Source organism: Mus caroli, chromosome 5, assembly GCF_900094665.2.
Source record: "Mus caroli chromosome 5, CAROLI_EIJ_v1.1, whole genome shotgun sequence".
Classification (NCBI taxonomy): Eukaryota; Metazoa; Chordata; class Mammalia; order Rodentia; family Muridae; genus Mus; species Mus caroli.
Genome location: NC_034574.1, coordinates 94812265 through 94830782, shown reverse-complemented (window position 1 = coordinate 94830782; position 18518 = coordinate 94812265). Strand labels below are relative to the sequence as shown.

Genomic DNA, 18518 nt, shown 5'->3' with positions numbered 1-18518 from the left:
CTCCAGCTGCTGGCAATGCTGCTTAAAAAGAAGCGCTCCCTTCTCAACAGCCACATCCTCCACCTGACGTTCTCCTTGGTGGGGACAGTTGACAGTGGCCACGAGACATCCATTATTCCCAATTCCACTGCTTTCCAGGACCTGCTTTGTGATTTTGAAGTAAGTATACATACTGACCAGGAATATAGAGTTGATGAATATATTTCTTTCTCTATCGTGAGTGAGTTAAGCTGTTTTCATCTCATAGATATGTCTCTGAAATTACAATTTCCTGATGATTGTATCAGCACCATTTAGTGAAACTTAAAAAGTAAAATAATGTTTCATTTTCTCCAAATATATCCTGGTCTACGAATGTTATAGAAATTAGACACATAATTCATACCCTGACACTTCCCATACCCACTGTGTCAGGTGTTACAAGAAGGAAGCATTTCCATTAAGCAATTCTGATATAAACTTTTCCATAATAAATAGAATCTAGACCTTTAATTTGGATTATTAGCAGCTACATAGGAAAAGAATGTTATGAAATGAAAACAAGGTTTTCAGCCAGGCTGTGGCAGCGCACGCCTTTAATCCCAGCACTCGGGAAGCAGAGGCAGGAGGATCTCTTGAGTTTGAGGCCAACCTGGTTTACACCATGAGTTCCAGGACAGCCAGGGCTACACAGAGAAACCCTGTCTTGAAGAAAACAACAACTAAAAGACCACCCTTAGCGTGTCCTGTCATCTTCTTGACACACCGCATGCTCACAGCCTTGGCTCATTGAACCTTGAATCTCTCTCCACTTCCAAGTCGCTATACTAAATGTTCATGGTACATCCCTTGGAAATGGTAGGATCTCTGGGAATCGTGAATAAAGATCCTGTTTGTCTCTATCTTGGTGTCTGGACCACCCAGGATGTCACCAGGACCTACTGATGACAAGCAATGCTTGTTGCTGAGTCCCAACTCAGTCTTTTATCATGACTTCAGCACAGCAATTGGTCCAGCCAACGAACAGCATCCTCTCGCCACTGTTTTTAGAGCTGATTCACAGCTCCCCTGTGAGTGGAAACCCGCCTTTTAGATCTACACCAGACAACACATGTAATTGCTCTCTCCTTACAGCTCCATCTACTTTCTACCCACTCTCAGGCGCGATCACCATCCTGGTCCTTTCACCCATCCCACTGCTCTTGATATGATTCTGTCTCCATAACATCCTCAAGCAAGCTTCACCTCTGGAGGTCATGGTCACCTTTCACATCTGTCTCGAACCTTGGCGTCCTAATTCAAGACTGACTTCTGACTGCTCCCCCCAGTGTTTCTGTTGTTGTCCTTAACTGAATTTGGCAACCTTGCCCCAAATTAGCACTTCCTTCTAACGTCTCTTTCTGTTAGTAACCCCGCCATTCCATGGGATTGAAATTATGAAGTCAGCTGTCTTCCTCCTGTCTGTGAACAGTCGGGTATGAAGTCCTGTCAATTTCACCCTCACGCTGTGCAGTGTCTGCCCTTCTGCCTCCACTGCCTCCTAGCGAGCCTCTCAGTCAGCTCTCCTCGCACGTACCGGGATAGCCGCAGTCGCTTATTCCTCAGGTTGTGCTGTCCACCTTTGGAGGGCTCATTCTTTTCTAAAGTCACGATTACATCACATCTTCAAGATTAGATCTCTCTCTTCTGCACAATGAAGTTTTCAGAGGTCTAGTTCTTAGATGTCTTTGATGAAAATGATGAGGATGGTTGTGGTTGCCGTGGTCGTCGTCATCATCATCATCACTGTCATCATTTCTATCTGGCCTGGAAATTACTATGTAGACCAGGCTGGCCTTGAAGTCATGGCCTCTGCCTCTTGATTGCTGATATTAAAGGTGCGTGCCCACCACACCTGACACTCGTTGGTTGAACCAAGCACTGCATTAGTTGGTAAAGATATAAAGGCCCACATATCCAGGCTGCTTGCTAGTCCATTGGAAGAGAAAAACAAAGAAATAAATAAGTAAATATTTGAGAAAGCTACAGTTCAAAGGCTGCAGAGGGACAACAGCAATAAGAAGATCCACATAAGCCTGCTGGCTTGTTCATTAAGACATCCCACTGAAGGCCCCTGGCCCCTGGAGTAAGAAGACCTAAGCCCCCTGACCCATGCAGTAAGGAGACCCACCACCTAAGCCCCTGGCCCCTGCAGCAAGAAGACCCACTGAGGCCTTCTGGCCCCTGCAGTAAAAAGCCCAACCCAAGTCCACTGGCCTGTGTAGTAAGAAGACTGCACCTAAGCCTGCTGGCTTGTGTTTCCTCAGGAATTTCCTCTGGTTTCAAATTTGTGATTAATATTTAATATACAGACAACATAAATTTAGTTGAATACCCAATTTTGGCTCTGTTTCACAATGCCTGTACACTGACTTCCTGGAACTTTCTTTACCAAGCCACAAATAGTCTGTAAATAGTCCCTCCTCCCTTCTTTAAAAACAGCAATTTGACAGATATAAATGAAATAATCTTAACAGCATTCAAACATTTTCCTTGGTTATTTTTCCAGACTCTATAAAATAATGTGGTTTATCTTTGAAGACTATTATACTGTCTTCATTTCTCCTTTCTCACCCTTGTGGAGGTGTGCTTTTCTTTAAATTTTATGATCTCCAGAATAGTTTTTTCTTTAATGATCAATTATTTGTAAAATGCATTTTTTAAAAAAAAAGTCTTCATATATGCTATTTCCAATCCAGCTATATACTATTTCCAACTCCTTAGCATTTTTAGAATTTTATTTTTTATTTCTTTTTTAAGTGTGTTTGTGTCTCTGTGTAGTACTTAAGGAGGCTGCAGTTGGGTTTCAGATCCCCTGGAGCTGGAGTTCCAGGCAACCGGAGCACCATCTGATTAGGTGCTGGGGACTGCGGCTGCGTCCTCTCAGCCTGACTCCACAGGTTGTAAAGCTGGAATCTGCCTTGTGCTGGGGTCAAGGAATTGTCCCTTCTGAAGTTTTTTTTTTTTTTTTTCCTGTTTTGTTTTGTTTTGTGTTTGTGACAAGATGGTTTTGCATAAGATGCACATCTGGTTGGCCATTTTCATTGTTCCATACTTTAAAAATGTTGGTGATCATGGTCACCTTTCTGTGACATTCCTAAATATGTAGACCATTTATAATAAATAGGCTTTAAAAGCATGCCCTTTGCATTTTCTATCATTTTGGGTCTGTTTATGGTGATTGGTGTTTCTCCTTCGTATCCTGCTGGATCTAGCTAAATACATAACTGAACGTTGTCCCAGGTGCTGAACCTGAGTTTGGTGGACTGACAATGGGGACGTTTTCATACGATTGTCTATGTTTTGTTACAGGTCTGGCTTCATGCACCGTACGAGCTCCATCTCTCTTTATTTGAACACTTCATAGAACTGCTCACAGAGTCCAGGTACCCATCAGCACTCGTGTGGTTAGCTGTAGGAAAGAGTGTCTTGCAGTGCGTTAAGTTGTCTGTCTCTTGCAGTGAGGCTTCCAAGAACGCCAAGTTGATGAGGGAATTTCAGCTCATCCCCAAGCTGCTTCTGACTCTTCGAGACATGTCCTTGTCCCAGCCCACCATCGCTGCTATTAGTAACGTGCTGAGCTTCCTGCTGCAGGGCTTCCCAAACAGCAACGACCTGCTCAGGTGGGTTTGTCTCTGCTGACTGAGGCGGAGGTGAGCGAGGTGAATAGAACCGGCCCCAATGGTCCTGTGCTCGTGGGACAACTGTATTGCCAGTAAATAAAGCATGGAAAGGGGGGTGGAAATGACCCCAAACCACTGGCTCACTTAGTATAGGATTTGCCAGTCCCCTCCTTACTCCTAAAGGCCTGTTAAACCTCACCGGTGTATGTCACACACACATGCCAGTGTCATTCTCTGGTCTCCACGTACACATAGGTGCTCACACCTACACACCGGAGAACAAGCCTTGCACGCACTCTTACATCACAGTCATACACGCCTCTATCGTGTCTATTGTGTGTATGCCATAGTTAATGTTCTTTTTAACATAAAGGAGGTGAGGTGTCTTTTTCTTTTTTTTCCCCCCACAGGAAGTTGTTTTACACTTTTAATTTTATAACATTTGAGCTAGAGCTTTGAATGGGAGGAAGGTGTTTTTTATGTATGTATTTATTTATTTATTTATTTATTTATTTATTGTTTTTTGAAACAGGGTTTCTCTGTGTAGCTTTGTCTGCCCTGGTACCAGCTCTGTAGACCAGGCTAGCCTTAAGCTCACAGAGATCTGCCTGCCTCTGCCTCCAAAGTGCTGGGATTAAAGGCATGCACCACCACGCCTGGCCCAGTTATGTTTATTACCATTGTTTATTAGAATTTATTCTGCCGTATGATCACTTACAGTGATCACGTAGATGAAATTACTACCAAACCTCATCAAAACATTAACTTTGTCAGTTTCTTTATAAATGAAGAAACAGGGGCCCAGAGAACTTGTGCTACCTGTTTCAGGTCACATGGTTTAAAAAGTTAGTTGCTGCATGTGTATGTGTGTGTGTGTGTGTGTGTGTGTGTGTGTGTGTGTGTGCATGCGTGCATGTATATGTATCCTGCATACATAACATAGCCTGCATTTATAAGACCCAAGTTCTCCATTGCTGGCTCCTTCAGCCATGCTGTTGGGCTTGCTTAGGCCCTGTGGGTCAGTGCTTTACAGAGCTCAGACTTCTGAAAACCTAGTTCTTAGGCTTTAGAGACACCATTGTATTGATGTCATTAGGTCCAAGAGGAAGTAAACTGAATATAGTTGTCCAGAGAGAGACAGAATCAAGACAGGAGTGTGTGTGTGTGTTTTCTCTCTCTCTCTCTCCCTCCCTCCCTCCCTCCCTCCCTCCCTCGTATTTTGGGATTTAGAGAAAAGAAAAATGAAACCTTTTTATTTTCTGCTCTACTTTAAGGTTTGGCCAGTTCATTTCTTCTACTTTGCCCACTTTTGCCGTTTGTGAGAAATTCGTGGTTATGGAAATAAATAATGAAGAGAAACCAGACACGGGTGAGTTGGCCAGAGGAGGTCATCAGCTCATGTTCTGCCCTCGTGACACACACTGGACTGGATTATATGTGAAAATATGGGATTTCCCTTCATGTCACAGTTCTTGGCTTTTTACTGACGCGTTTATCATATATCAAACCTATGCAGTATGCAGAAGTGTAGTGTGGCCTCAAAATTTTAAAGGGTATGAAATCTTTCCTGGTACTAGGTTTATGGTGTGCACTAGAGTCATTGAAATGACTTGGTTTTTAAAGTTATGTCTTTGTTACTCGTAACATCATTTCCTGGTAAGTATTGAGCAGTCAGACGTTGTGGCTACCTGAGCAGGTTTGGCCATGGGTTCTGTTTCATGGAGTGGAACCAATCAGATAGTGCCTGGTTACTTCTATAGCTGTCAGTCCCAGTGTGTTGCAGGCAGTCACCATCGTAGATCACAGAGTTTGTGGCTAGCTTGGAGTTTACCTTTCTCCTCTAGTGATGTGCAGAGTGCCTTCCTCACCATAGTCAGTAGGGGCAAAGGCTCAAGATAGGTATCAACTTGACTTTTTCTATGTCAGTGAGTATGTATATGTTGATAGGGCCTTCCCATTAGCTTGGGGAAAGCAACCAGTTGTCTTGGCAATTGGTTGGTGTCTTAGTCAGGGTTTCTATTCCTGCACAAACATCATGACCAAGAAGCAAGTTGGGGAGGAAAGGGTTTATTGAGCTTACACTTCCACATTGCTGTTCATCACCAAAGGAAGTCAGGACAGGAACTCACACAGGGCAGGAACTTGAGGCAGGAGCTGATGCAGAGACCATGGAGGGATGCTGCTTCCCTTGGCTTGCTCAGCCTGCTTTCTTAAAGAACCCAGGACTGCCAGCCTAGGAATGGCACCACCCACACTGAGCCCTCCCACCCTTGATCACTAATTGAGAAAATGCCTTACAGCTGAATCTCATGGAGGCATTTCATCAAGGGAGGCTCCTTTCTCTGTGATAACTCCAGCTTGTATCAAGTTGACACAGAAAACCAGCCAGTACAGTTGGCTTGTTTGGGGTTTCCATGGGGTCCCTTTGGCCGACAACTTCTTAAATATAGCCCATTCCCAGCAGAGGAGATTTCACTTGGCGGTGAGAGGTATCTCCCTGTGACTTTGTTTACTCTTTATTTGTGTGTGTGTGTGTGTGTGTGTGCGCGCGCGCGCGCGCGCGCGCACACACACACACATACTGTATTAGGCTTCCAAATGACTCATCAAATGACCCTTTGTTTAGCTGTTCCTCTCCATCTTCCTTCTGTCCTCCCTCTTCCTCCCCATTTGATCCTCCTATTCCAGGTCCCATCTCTTCCCTGCAACCCCCTCCTCTGGTGCATAAGGAAGGATTTCTAAGGAAATATGAGCTTAACCTACACATGCAACAGTTCTTTATAAGCTCCTCATTAATACACGCTGAGAAGAAACCAACTAGAAAACGAAAATGCCTCAAAAATCATTGAAATATGTAATGTTTCTATTCCAGTTAGGCAAATGATGCAGGAAAAACATTTCTCTATCCTCCATACATTTTTGTGTCCATTCAGTTCAATAACTCCAGTAGTATTGTAAATTCTCGATGGTGAATGTGGTCGTGAGGATGTACAAAATAGTTAACTTTCCGTTGGGAGGCTATTGATTAGGCTGTTCTCATTACCTCTTGCCATTTGAAAGAATAGCGTGCGGTTGATTGTCATTATTTGTTCACTGTGAGTTGTATTGAACATAATATGATAGTCCAATAAGTAAGTAAATAAATAAAATGACCCACGTTTTTTTCTTTCAAGTAGTAGGCATAGTATTCAGGATACACACCTTCCCGAGAGTAGCTCGGAGGAAATGGTGCCCAACATTGATAAGTTAATGAGTGTAAAGTGACGTAAACAGTCCATGATGGAGCTGGAGTGGCATTCGGTACAAAACAGTGGTGGGAAGGAACCTAGGTGCTTCTTTCAGATGGAGCTCAGGATTCTAAACTATATCCAAAAACCAGTGGATACAGCATTAATAGAAAGTCAAATAAAAATTAGTAAGGTTTTTTTTTGAGAGTTTTAATTTTCTATACATATTGTCAATTTATAACTAGCGATTTTTAGCAACCAGGGTATGATTTTGCTCACACTTTTAACTACTTGGAAGAGGTATGCTTAGGTCCCCCTTTGTGAACCTAAAGCCTCGTAACGAATAAAGCAATACCTTCACTTTGGGGGTGATCTCACTTCCTGGCTGGCTGGCCTAACCGCTACATAAACCAGGCTCCTCTGCATTCTGCGTGTCGGGATTAGAGGCACGCCCCACTATGCCCAGCTAAACTCACTTCTTTTCATTGTGTATCTCTAGATGACCTGGACCTCAATCTACAGATGAGACTGGCCTTGAACTCATGGAGATCTGCCTGTTTCTGCCTCCGGAGTGTTAGTTTGTGACCACAGTCAGCTACCTTCCCATTTTAAAAGGCAGTGTAAAGTTTCAGTAGTCCACAAGCCAAACTAGAAAAAACATAAAACCATGGTAGAGTTTGTGCTGACCTTTGATTCTAGCAGAAGTGGAAGCGTGGGTAGTGACCAACCACAGAGCTTTCTCATGGTGTAGCATGCCCCGCACTGAGGGCTAGCGATGCCTACACTCTGGGCTCCCGGGACACTCTACAGATGACCTCTGAGCCAGTCCTCCTCTGGTTTTGTCTGGGTTCTTTTGTGCTTTTGTGTGGGTTTTGCCTCTGTCTGACTTTGCTTTATGTATTGTATGTGTTGAATGAACTGATTCCTCTTTACAAACTTTAAAACCTAGTTTCAGCACCAAACATAGCTCTCATCTCCAAGAGAGTAAGAGGGTGTTTATTCTTGAGCCAATAATGAGTGACCGAGGCCTGGGGACATAGGTTCAGGTTGCCTCAGATAACAAGTTTCAATGTAGAAATGTTTCACGTAGAATGTTACAGAACAAAGTCAGCCAAGATTTTCAAATGCACGGGTAGGCACATGCACAGGTAGACGTGTGGGGCAGCAAGAGACATTGGCAGGGAAACGTGCACTGAGGTCAGACATCAGCTTCGAGGTGCTTTGAACTGTGGCTGGTGAAAGCCAGCTGTCTGCTGGGTTGCTTCATTTTAGAAGGTTTTGACAGATTGTCTCCAAGACCGTAGTTCAGATACAAAAGTGGATGCCTAAGGACACCTGGGTCTGGATCTGCAACATTCCAAGTCTTCATAATTGGAAAGTTCTGCCACGTGTATCAAAGGTTTAAGATGGGTGTTGCCTGTTCAGGGAATGTGCGTTCACAGTGCCGCATTAACCTGTATCTGTAAGGAAAGAGAAGGTTCCCAACCTGCCTGGGGAGGTTCTGTAGGAGACATTGTTCTTATTCATACGGTTTTAATTGATGGCTTCCTCCTTCTGTGGAAGAGAGGGGGGTATTAGTTAAAATATCAAAGAGGTCTGAAGTCTTCAGTGTTACAGCTCTTGGTAATGCTGGAGGCATAAGTGAATCACTGTCAGGGTCCTAAAGAGAAACTGTTTAGCCAGCTCACTTTCTTCCCTGCTATAGTGGAAAGCTTTCCTGGAGATGTCAAGGTGCAGAGTGGGCGTTTTATCTGTTACCTCTGGGGTGTATAATGTGTTTCCTTCCTTTTAGGAGCAGAAGAGGAGTTTGGAGGTCTTGTGTCTGCTAACCTTATACTTTTGAGGAACAGACTCCTAGACATCTTGCTAAAGCTAGTTTATACATCTAAAGAAAAGACAAATATTAACTTACAGTAAGTGAAACCTTTTTAGAATTGATAATCCTGGCCGGGTAGTAGTTAGTGGTGCATACTTAAACCCCAGCACTCAGGCGGCAGAGGCAGGTGGATCTCTATACATTCGAGGCCAGCCTGGTCGACGTATTGAGTTTTAGGACAGCCAGGGTTGTCTCCAAAACAGAGAGAGAGAGAGAGAGAGAGAGAGAGAAAGAGACAGAGAGAGAGAGAGAGAGAAAGGAGGAGGAGGAGGAGGGAGAACATGAGGCACTAGTCCTGCATGCTGTCACTTTCTGAGACTTGCATGGACTTTAATGAGTTGACTTGAACTCTGAAACTCACAGTGTCTCATAAACAAGGCTCAGTTGTATTTTTTCTAATAATGAAATGTGAGTTCCTGACACGGACTCTATTTCACTGAAGCCATCCTATATTTGAACAGGGCTTGTGAAGAGCTGGTCAGGACACTGGGTTTCGACTGGATCATGATGTTCATGGAAGAGCACTTGCATCCCACCACAGTCACGGCTGCCATGAGGATTCTTGTGGTCCTGCTGAGTAACCAGTCCATTCTAATCAAGTTTAAAGAGGGACTCAGTGGCGGGGGCTGGCTGGAGCAGACAGATTCCGTCCTGACAAACAAGATTGGAACTGTGTTAGGTAAGAGACTACAGGAGCTTGCTGCTTCAAAATAAGCAGCTATTCTCTGCTTTTTAAATCTTGTGTCTCCCAGTCCATATCGTAGCCATTGGGAGTTGTGGATTTTAGTAACAATAAAAAGAAGAACTTACAGTCTTCCAAACTCAAACTAACGCCAGAGAGGAGAGAGAGTTTTACGACGTGGAAATGTAAAGAACTGGTTGTGCTTAGATGGGAACATACAGCCCTCTTTGATCATTAACTCAGTAATTAGCAAATGACGGAGGAACTGCCCAGGAAGAGGGGTCAGGAGTTTGTGCTTCCTGTGTCCATAGCTATCCATTTGCCACATGTCTTTGTGAAGCATAAATGTGTCCTCCACAGCTCAGACTAAAAGGCAAAGACATGGCTGGGGCTGAAGTCAGTCACACAGCTGGGAGGTGTCAGAATTTAAGCCCCAGTGACTCAGATGTAAGTGGCAGCATCTATGTCACGTGGTAGATTGCTGTACAATTTTTCTATGACTAAGTCACACTGGGCCACTGATTAAGGTACATAGACTTAAAGCAACCCAGACATAAATTGTTCTTTTATTGTGTTAAATAATAGTTTCTCTTATCCTCACACAACATTAGAAAAAAATGTGTCTCCTCTTGGAATTTAATAGCTTCAGAGCGGAAGTCAGTCGTCCATCTAGTGACTTCTGCTCACCAGTTTCTGTTGGAGTCCTGACTGACATTCACTCAGCACAGAGCACTGTCCTAGGAATGGGGTGGCAGAGAGACCACGCTTGGTCTGTGTGCTGAAGCTCATGTGTGCTCGGGCACTCCTGTGGAGGCCGGCTGATAGGTGATGCATGTTCTTAGCCATAGCAGTGGCTCTCTCCTAGCGATCTCTGACAGAGCTAGAGAGGACCGTGGGTGACCCACTCAGCTTGTTGGGACCACAGCCACCGTTGGCCTGGATCTGCCTTTCCCAGGCCTGGCCGCCTCTGACACAGTACAGACTGTGACGTACAGGGAAGTCATCTTTTCTAAATGTAATCTTAAACCTGAATCCATGCATAATTTAAGGGCAACAAGTTTATGGGGTTTTTTTGTTTTGTTTTGTTTTGAGGATAAATGGAATGTATTAACTTCACTTTACTGAGTGTATTTTGAAGCGTACCATCTTCTGTTTGACTCTAGGCTCAGCTCCACGTAATTCTTTTGGAAACCTGAGCGTGGGGATGTTAGCCCTCTTTTGGATCAAGATCGCTCTTCTAATGAACCAGGGCTCGGTTCACTAGGAGACGCTTTCATAGAGCTGTATGTGGCTCTCCCAGCTCTCTATTAGAACCTGGAGCCTACAGGGCAGCTCTGCTAAAGATGGGCCAGCCATCAGCTGAGAGTGGGCTAAAGAGAGCTGAGGTCTGCAGGTCTGGACAGGTGTGTCCCGCCTGCGTTGGGGCTCTTGGTTGCTAACTCTCTTCCCGACTCTCTCCTCTAGGATTCAATGTGGGCAGGAGTGCCGGAGGGAGATCCACGGTCAGGGAGATTAACCGGGACGCCTGCCATTTTCCCGGTTTTCTGGCTCTCCAGTCTTTCCTCCCTAAGCACACGAATGTCCCTGCCCTCTATTTTCTCCTTATGGCCTTGTTTCTGCAACAGCCAGTGAGCGAGCTGCCTGAGAACCTGCAGGTCAGTGTGCCTGTCACCAGCAGCCGATGTAAGCAGGGTTGCCAGGTAGGAATTACCTAGTAAGGTGTCACTGTAAAACTTACAGATACCGTTACTTCTGACGTTTAAAGTTTGATTTGAGAATTCTAAAAACCTGAACATTTGCTAGGTAATTGTCCTAAAAGGACATGTTTTTTGTTTTGCTTCTTCTCTTTCTGGTTGTTCTGTATGATGATCTGTGCACACGGACCTCCGGTGACAGTCACGATGGTCTAAAGGATTGTTTTGAGTAATGTAGCTTTACCTAAAAATAGGATTTCACTTTCAGATCATTATAAATGAAGGGAGGGTCGGGGAGATACTGAGGCTGCAAGGTGCTTGATGTGTAAGCTTCAGGACCTGGGTTCAGATTCCCAGACCCCAAGTAAGAAGCCACCATGACTGCACATCCTATGTGACCGCTGGAGCTCATTGACTATGTGAGCCAACGTGGTGAACTTCAGGATCAAGGAAGGGACTTTGTCTCAAAACCTAAGAGTGAAGGCTAGAGAGTGATGAAGGAGAGGCACCGGATGTCAGCCTTGGGTCTCCACACACATCTGCTTATTGTGTATGTTTGCATGTGTGCACACCTGTGAACACACACACACAGGCACACACACGAGAATTTGATTTGAAAAATATTTTTAATTTCTCAATGGCTGAATAACATTTACATTCTCAGGAAACCATCAGTGATTTGAGTTGTCCTTGAAGACTGCTAAAATTGTCTAAATGTAGCTTATGTCTGTGGCTTCATAAGACTTTAGCCTTTAAATTCAAATTTGCTTCCATCTTGTATTTGATATTCACTATTCGAGTCACTTTCACTATTTGAGCAAACACTTCCCATGAAATCCTGAGTAGCCCCCTTAGTGAATGGAGGCAGAGACTTGTGAACAGCAGGGTGTGCCTTCCCAGGTGCTCCTGACTCGCACTGCACTGTGCACATGAGTGTTAACTAAACTGCTCTCAGGAGTCTTGTCTTGTCAGATCTTACTTGTAAGTAGCGTAAATTCGAGTCATTGTTTGGAGAGTGAGTTAACTGTGCTTCTAGAGACTGCTTGCTTGAGACTGTCACATTTATAATTCCATATTTTGCTAGTGCATGTGGGGGTTGTGGCCATATTTTGTCTTGGAAAAAAAAGGCTGAGATGGAGCAGGGTGATTGCTGGGGGGCACCGTAACCAACCAAGTTCTGACATACAGAATGGAGGGTTAGCACTGACTTGTTTATCATTACTTGGTTTAAAAGGGAGGGAGGGAGGGAGGGAGGGAGGGAGGAAGGGAGGAAGGAAGGAAGGAAGGAAGGAAGGAAGGAAGGAAGGAAGGAAAGAAAGAAAGGGAAGGGGAGGAAGGAAGGGAAGGAAGAAAGAAAAGAGAAAAGGAAGGAAGGAAGGAAGGAAAGAAAGAAAGAAAGAAAGAAAGAAAGAAAGAAAGAAAGAAAGAAAGAAAGAAAGGAAGAAAGAAAAATAGTTTTAAAGAAATTTTAGGATATCGGAATTTCTAAGGATCTCCTAGAAAAAGCTGGTAGTAACTGGCCATTGCTCGTTTGATCTGCAGTTTGATCTGGATTCCATCTGGACATTTATCTTTGGCGTCCCTGCCTCTAGCGGAACGGTGGTCTCTTCCATCCACAACGTGTGCACAGAGTCTGCGTTCCTGCTGCTTGGGATGCTGCGCAGCATGCTGAACTCAGTGAGTTGTGGAGGGCGGGAGAGCCTGTGTGCACTTGCACGTGATGCTGGCTGCTGGGGATGCGCTCGAGATGCTGGGGTCTTACAAACAAAGCTTGCTGGTATCTACTGTGGCCACTTACTTCCTTGTCCCGCCAGCCCCCACCCTGTCTTCTTAGCTTTGGTCAGGTAGCCAGGCATTGGTGCCTTTAATCCCAGCACTCAGGAGGCAGAGGCAGGTGGATTTCTGAGTTTGAGGCCAGCCTGGTCTATAGGGTGAGTTCCAACAACCAGGGCTATACAGAGAAGCCCTGTCTGGAAAAACAAAACAAAACAAACAAACAAACAAAAAAGACCACAGAATAGAGGCTGGGGGTGTGGCTCGGTGGTAGACCATTTCTCTGTCATGTGTGAGCTGGGGTTTCATACTCTGCTCCTGGTGTTTCAGACATGCTAGCTTCTTTGTACTTCTATTTCCCAAGTTTAGATGTCTGGTGATAACTGTGTTTACCTTGTAGTGTGTGAGGATTTAATGAAAAAAATATGCACCCAAATTACTTTTAAGAGTATCATAAGTACTAATATTACTAACATTAGATATATTAATAGATACACATATAAAATCATGGTATCATGTGTATATTATGTAGTTACATGTTGACATAATTTTTTTGTTGTTTTGGTTTGGGTTTTTTTTTGGTTTTTTTGAGACAGGTTTCTCTGTGTAGCCCTGGCTGTCCTGGAACTCACTCTGTTGACCAAGCTGGCCTCGAACTCAGAAATCCACCTGCTTCTGTCCCCAAGTGCTGAGATTAAAGGTGTGTGCCACCACTGCCCGGCCATGTTGAGATTCTTAAACCACTCTTAATTAGATGTTAAAACACCAACAGGCAAATATTTTCTTTTTCATACTTTGTCTTATTTTGAACCTAGAGATAAAGAATTAGAAGTGACAGCCCCTGCCCCCGTGTGTCCGGTGAAAGATGACGTAGCTCATGCACAGCTTAGAAGTGTGTGTCAGAAGGGAGGCTGACCTAGATTCCTTGAATTAGATCTATCTGAGGGCTGTAATTTTAATTCGCACTGTTGTTTATCATCTAAAAACATTAAATTCGTCCCCTTGGGGTTCCCTGGGGGTCTCACTCTCATGCTGGGTTCATAGCCAAATGTCTGTATTAAGGAAGATGCCACTCTCGGGGCAGGTATCAGGAATACGTATTTTTCAAGTGCTTGTATGTGCATCTTTTCTTTCCTGCTCACCTATAGTGCTGTGGAGTGTCAGTACTGGCATGGCACTGTGCTGTAGCGCAAGGCTCACAGGGAGAAGACCGCTCTGCATCTTTATCTTACTCCCCGTTTTCTGACAGGATGCACAGGAACAGTGAGCCACTGGGATTCAGGCCATACTCACGCTGAGAGCAGCAACTGTTCTTAGCTGCGCTGCGGGGACGCTGGCCACGTTTCTAAGGATGTGGCTGGTTTTCTGGCTTTTAGATTGGTTTACATGTGGGCACACACATCTTTGCTCATGTGTGATTTATAAAGTTTTGGATCAATGATATCTGCAGGGTTGAAAAATAACATAATAAGTGCCCCTCCCTGCACACTCCCCCCTTCTCCTATCTGAATTGAGACAAGGTCTCAGGTAGCCCAAGCTAACCTTAAACCAGGTAGCCGAGGATGACCTTAACTCCTGATCTTCCTCCCCACGGTCCACAAGCCCAGCTTGGGTGCTCTTGGAAGTGTCACTTGGCTAACACGATCGCTGTCTCTTGCCCCTGTATTAGCCATGGCAGTCAGAAGAGGAGGGCTCGTGGCTCCGAGAGTATCCAGTGACCCTGATGCAGTTCTTTAGGTACCTGTATCACAACGTCCCAGACCTCGCTTCCATGTGGCTGAGCCCCGACTTCCTGTGTGCCTTAGCAGCCACCGTCTTCCCCTTCAACATCCGCCCGTACTCAGAGATGGTAAGGCGAGGGAGGGGATGGAGATGATGGTCAGGCTGGAGTCGATCTGCTCTGGTGGAGAGCAGACCTGTGTTTTCCTAAGCTCCTGACCAGCTTGCTGTTTGTCACTCTCTGTCCCACCTCTCTGTCACTGTCTGCTCCTTCTGTCTTCCCTCAGAGCCTGAGTTCTGACCTGCTCTCCTCCACCCTTCTCCAGGCTCTCCGTGCTCCCCCAGGCTCCCTGATGTCATCCCCAGCCAGGCAGCTACCATTGCAGACCTTGCCCATAGAATGGTGGCTGTGTCTTTAGGGAGAACAGGACTGTTGCCAAATGGAGCTGCTTTCTTTTCTGTTTTGAAAAGTAGATGTTTGCTGGACTTCATTTTTAGCAAGTGACTCACAGAGTTGACTTTCTTTGTAAATGATAAAAGGAATGTGATTATTTCTGCTCAGCTTTTCTTACCTAGGCTCAGCCTGTTATTTTGTTACAAACGTTAATGGGAAACCTTAGGCTTGTGGTCAGACACAACACAGATAATTCCATCCTCTCACACAGGCCCAAAGACACAGCTTCTGATTCTTGCAGGGGCTGAAGTAATGGTCCTTCTTCATACTAATTTTTCTGTTTCTGTAAGTGTAGAAAGCTCATTCCAGACTTATAAAGAGATACACATGGGTGATTCCTGACCTCAACACCCGGCTGGATTATAGTTTTAGAATCCTAGGCTTGGTTTAAAAAGTGTGCATGTGGGTGTGTATGAGTGTGTGCTCGTGTGTGCACTGGAGCATGTGAGTGCTTGTATATAAAGTTCCTTACCAGCATTTGTGTCTTGTTTACTGAAGAAAAGAAAAAGAGAGAGAGAAACCTCAACCCTTGGGGGTCACCATTATACTATATTCCTCCATTACCTGTGACATTGGCTTTTCCCATGTGCAGACGATCACCCTCCTGTTACCAATTCATTTATGTGAAGTGTTTATAACCCCCATAAAGCCGGTATATTACTCACGGTCAGTAAGAGAGTGACATGGCATAGTGCCAGATGGCTGCCTTGGACGCAGTATACAGCCATGATGTGATAAGCTGAATGGGAAGAAGAGGCTCCGGGCAGGTAGTGCACTTCCGATGGTACCATGGCACCACTGCTGCCGCCACAGTTTTGATTTGCTTTGTTCTGTTTAGCTTTGGTTTTTATTTGTTTGTTTCTTTGTTTGTTTTAGCACACGTGCCGTGAAGGTGCTACATAAACTCTGATTCGATCCCGCCTGATTTCCTTCGCTAGGTGACAGATCTGGATGACGAGGTCGGGTCTCCAGCAGAAGAGTTTAAAGCCTTCGCCGCGGACACGGGGATGAACAGGAGCCAGTCTGAGTACTGTAACGTGGGCACCAAGACCTATCTGACCAATCACCCGGCTAAGAAGTTTGTCTTTGACTTCATGCGAGTCTTGATCATCGACAACCTCTGTCTCACCCCAGCCAGCAAGCAGACGCCACTGATCGATCTGTTGTTGGAGGTAACGACAAAGAAACGTGTGTAGCGCCTTCCTGCATCGCTTTTATAGTGAGAGCATTCATCGCCGATTGCATTCTGTGCAGAATACTTTTAGGCTTCCAGTTCTTCTGGATGACATGGGCAGAACATGGGAGGGTGCACAGCTTTTAACGTTACACACGTGTTATTCTCTGTTTGTTCTGCTTTTTTCATTCTCTAAACATCCTTCTGCCTTAGTCCTTTATCACCTCCCCCCGCCCCCCACCTATGGCATACTTTTCTGTTAAGGGTCAAATGACACTGCAGGTTTGTGGCACAGTTCCTCCCCTGTGCAGTGCTACTATGAAGGAACTAGGGAAGAGACAGGGCTATGCCAGCCCTCACTCTTCCCCATATCCTGATTCAAAGCAGTCTCGATCACCCACCGCCACTCCCACCCAGTACTTCTACCCCTGTCTGGTGCAGCTTACAAACTTTTCCCACAGGCAGCAGGCTCCTGTTCGTCCCTTCCTGTGATGGGTGACAGGAATCAGCTGCACAGGAGAAGAGAGATTCTGCAGCTTGAGTGCCATCGTGGCTGGCTGTAAAGGTGAACCATCCCTGAAAACTGCTTTCAGATGCTCATCTGGAGCTGGGCATGCCACCCTGAGGGAGACTGTTACAAGGCTGTGGCTTTGATTCTAAACAGTGGTATCGAATGATCAAGATAAGAAAATATTCACCTATTGGCATCACTAAAGAAAATAGATCAAGAGAGAGAGTCTAAATGACTCATCCCCGGCTGGTTCTTCTGGCCAGTGCATGCACAAGGTGCCAAAGAGCCTTGCTGTGCATTATGTGAGGTTAGTGTTGGGGCACTGCTCTCTTCAGAGGGAGGAATGGACAAACAAGCAGTTCCTCTGCTCCCTCTAGTGGCAGATGCAGTTATGCAACCTCAAAACCACTCCTGTGAAAAACATCTCAGTGTGGCCAATTAAAAGAAGTCGCTACAGAATTTAGGAGCATCTTAACCAGGCTACAAGTGTTTAAAATGGGCAGAAAGAATAATGTGTCAGCAGTAAGCCACATGGTTAAAAACTTGCCTGTTAGAACTTGTTCCTCTGGGAACCTTGAGGAGGTCACGGGCTAGGGCTGGAGCTTGCTGGTGGAGCCTTGTGGTAGCCAGCGGTAATAGAGCTCACTGATGGAGCCTGGTGATAGTGCTCCATGGCGGAACTCTGTGATGGGCAAACAAGACAGCATGTCACCCAGTAATCCTGAAGAGCCTTGTGTGTAGGTTCCAGCTCTGTGACCTTGTCAAGCTCTGTACCTACTTTACTGTCTATTCATCTGTACAGCGATCTAACAATCGAGCCCGTCTCTGATAACTAAAATGAACATTAAACAAGATAGCACAGGTAATAGTTGGTAGTCATACATACTTGACATACAGAAAAGCCAAGAGACCTGGCTTAAGAGTATTAATGATTAAAAATTATTAAGATTATTACTAGTGATTGTTCTCAAGGCCTCTGCCAGAGTAGATGGACTTGCTACAGGTCAGATTGAGACGGGGGTAGGAGCACATGAGAGCGGAGCAGAGGAGTCAAAGCCAGCAGATCAGGTGAGGTTGGTCATGAACATTTCCTTTGTTCTGCATGATGTCATTAATTTTTTAGATGACAAAATATGGCGGGGGACTCTATCAAGACTCCTGGCTCTGTTCTCAGAAAAGGGAAGAGCATCTTGTTGTTCATAATCTTACTTGAACAGACAGTCTTAGAATACCAGCATATAGGGATGTGTGACCATGGCCTGTCTGCTCCACCTCTGCAGCTAAAGGCTGAGAACCTTACGTGACAAGAGCAGGATAGATTGATTAAAATTGCTTAGAGTTGGGCAAGTGACCATGTTACTCAAATGCTTGCACCGTTGGTTGACCCAGGAGTAGCACTGCCCACTCTAAGTATGTGACAGTGGACCTACCCAGAGCTCTGTTGTTAACAGAACAGGGAGAGATAGAAATGTCTTAGCACATTTCTAAGAACAACCCGACGGCTCCTTTACAAAGAGGGAATGGGGTTTCAGAGGAACATGCCTCTGTAGCAAACAAGGCAGATCCATCCCCGAGTTTTTCTTACAGCAGGACTTACTGCTACTCAGTGTCTCTAGTTCAGAAGGAGTTGTGGATGCATTTAGTCCTCTGATGCTTCAGAGTGACAATGAAATTTATATTTATGTTATTAACTGCCAGTTGCCACTTTGAAATAGATACATCCCATTTAGAGACAGCGTGTGACTGCTGGTTGTCAACTTGACACAA

At 45.0% G+C, this 18518-nt stretch overlaps 1 protein-coding gene across 10 annotated transcripts in view; it reads left to right on the top strand.

The window, feature by feature from the left end:
- Nucleotides 1–18518, top strand: part of Wdfy3 (WD repeat and FYVE domain containing 3) — a 237989-nt gene that overhangs the window by 159693 nt on the left and 59778 nt on the right. For 9 of the 10 annotated variants that reach the window (XM_029478035.1, XM_029478028.1, XM_029478030.1 and 6 more), the window contains 10 exons: nucleotides 7–159; nucleotides 3331–3404; nucleotides 3480–3641; nucleotides 4916–5010; nucleotides 8661–8781; nucleotides 9206–9423; nucleotides 10891–11126; nucleotides 12663–12797; nucleotides 14563–14742; nucleotides 16005–16238. In XM_029478035.1, coding sequence (XP_029333895.1) covers nucleotides 7–159; nucleotides 3331–3404; nucleotides 3480–3641; nucleotides 4916–5010; nucleotides 8661–8781; nucleotides 9206–9423; nucleotides 10891–11126; nucleotides 12663–12797; nucleotides 14563–14742; nucleotides 16005–16238 — 1608 coding nt within the window. The remainder of the gene's footprint in view (nucleotides 1–6; nucleotides 160–3330; nucleotides 3405–3479; nucleotides 3642–4915; nucleotides 5011–8660; nucleotides 8782–9205; nucleotides 9424–10890; nucleotides 11127–12662; nucleotides 12798–14562; nucleotides 14743–16004; nucleotides 16239–18518) is intronic. The other variant, XM_029478032.1, reaches the window with a different exon arrangement.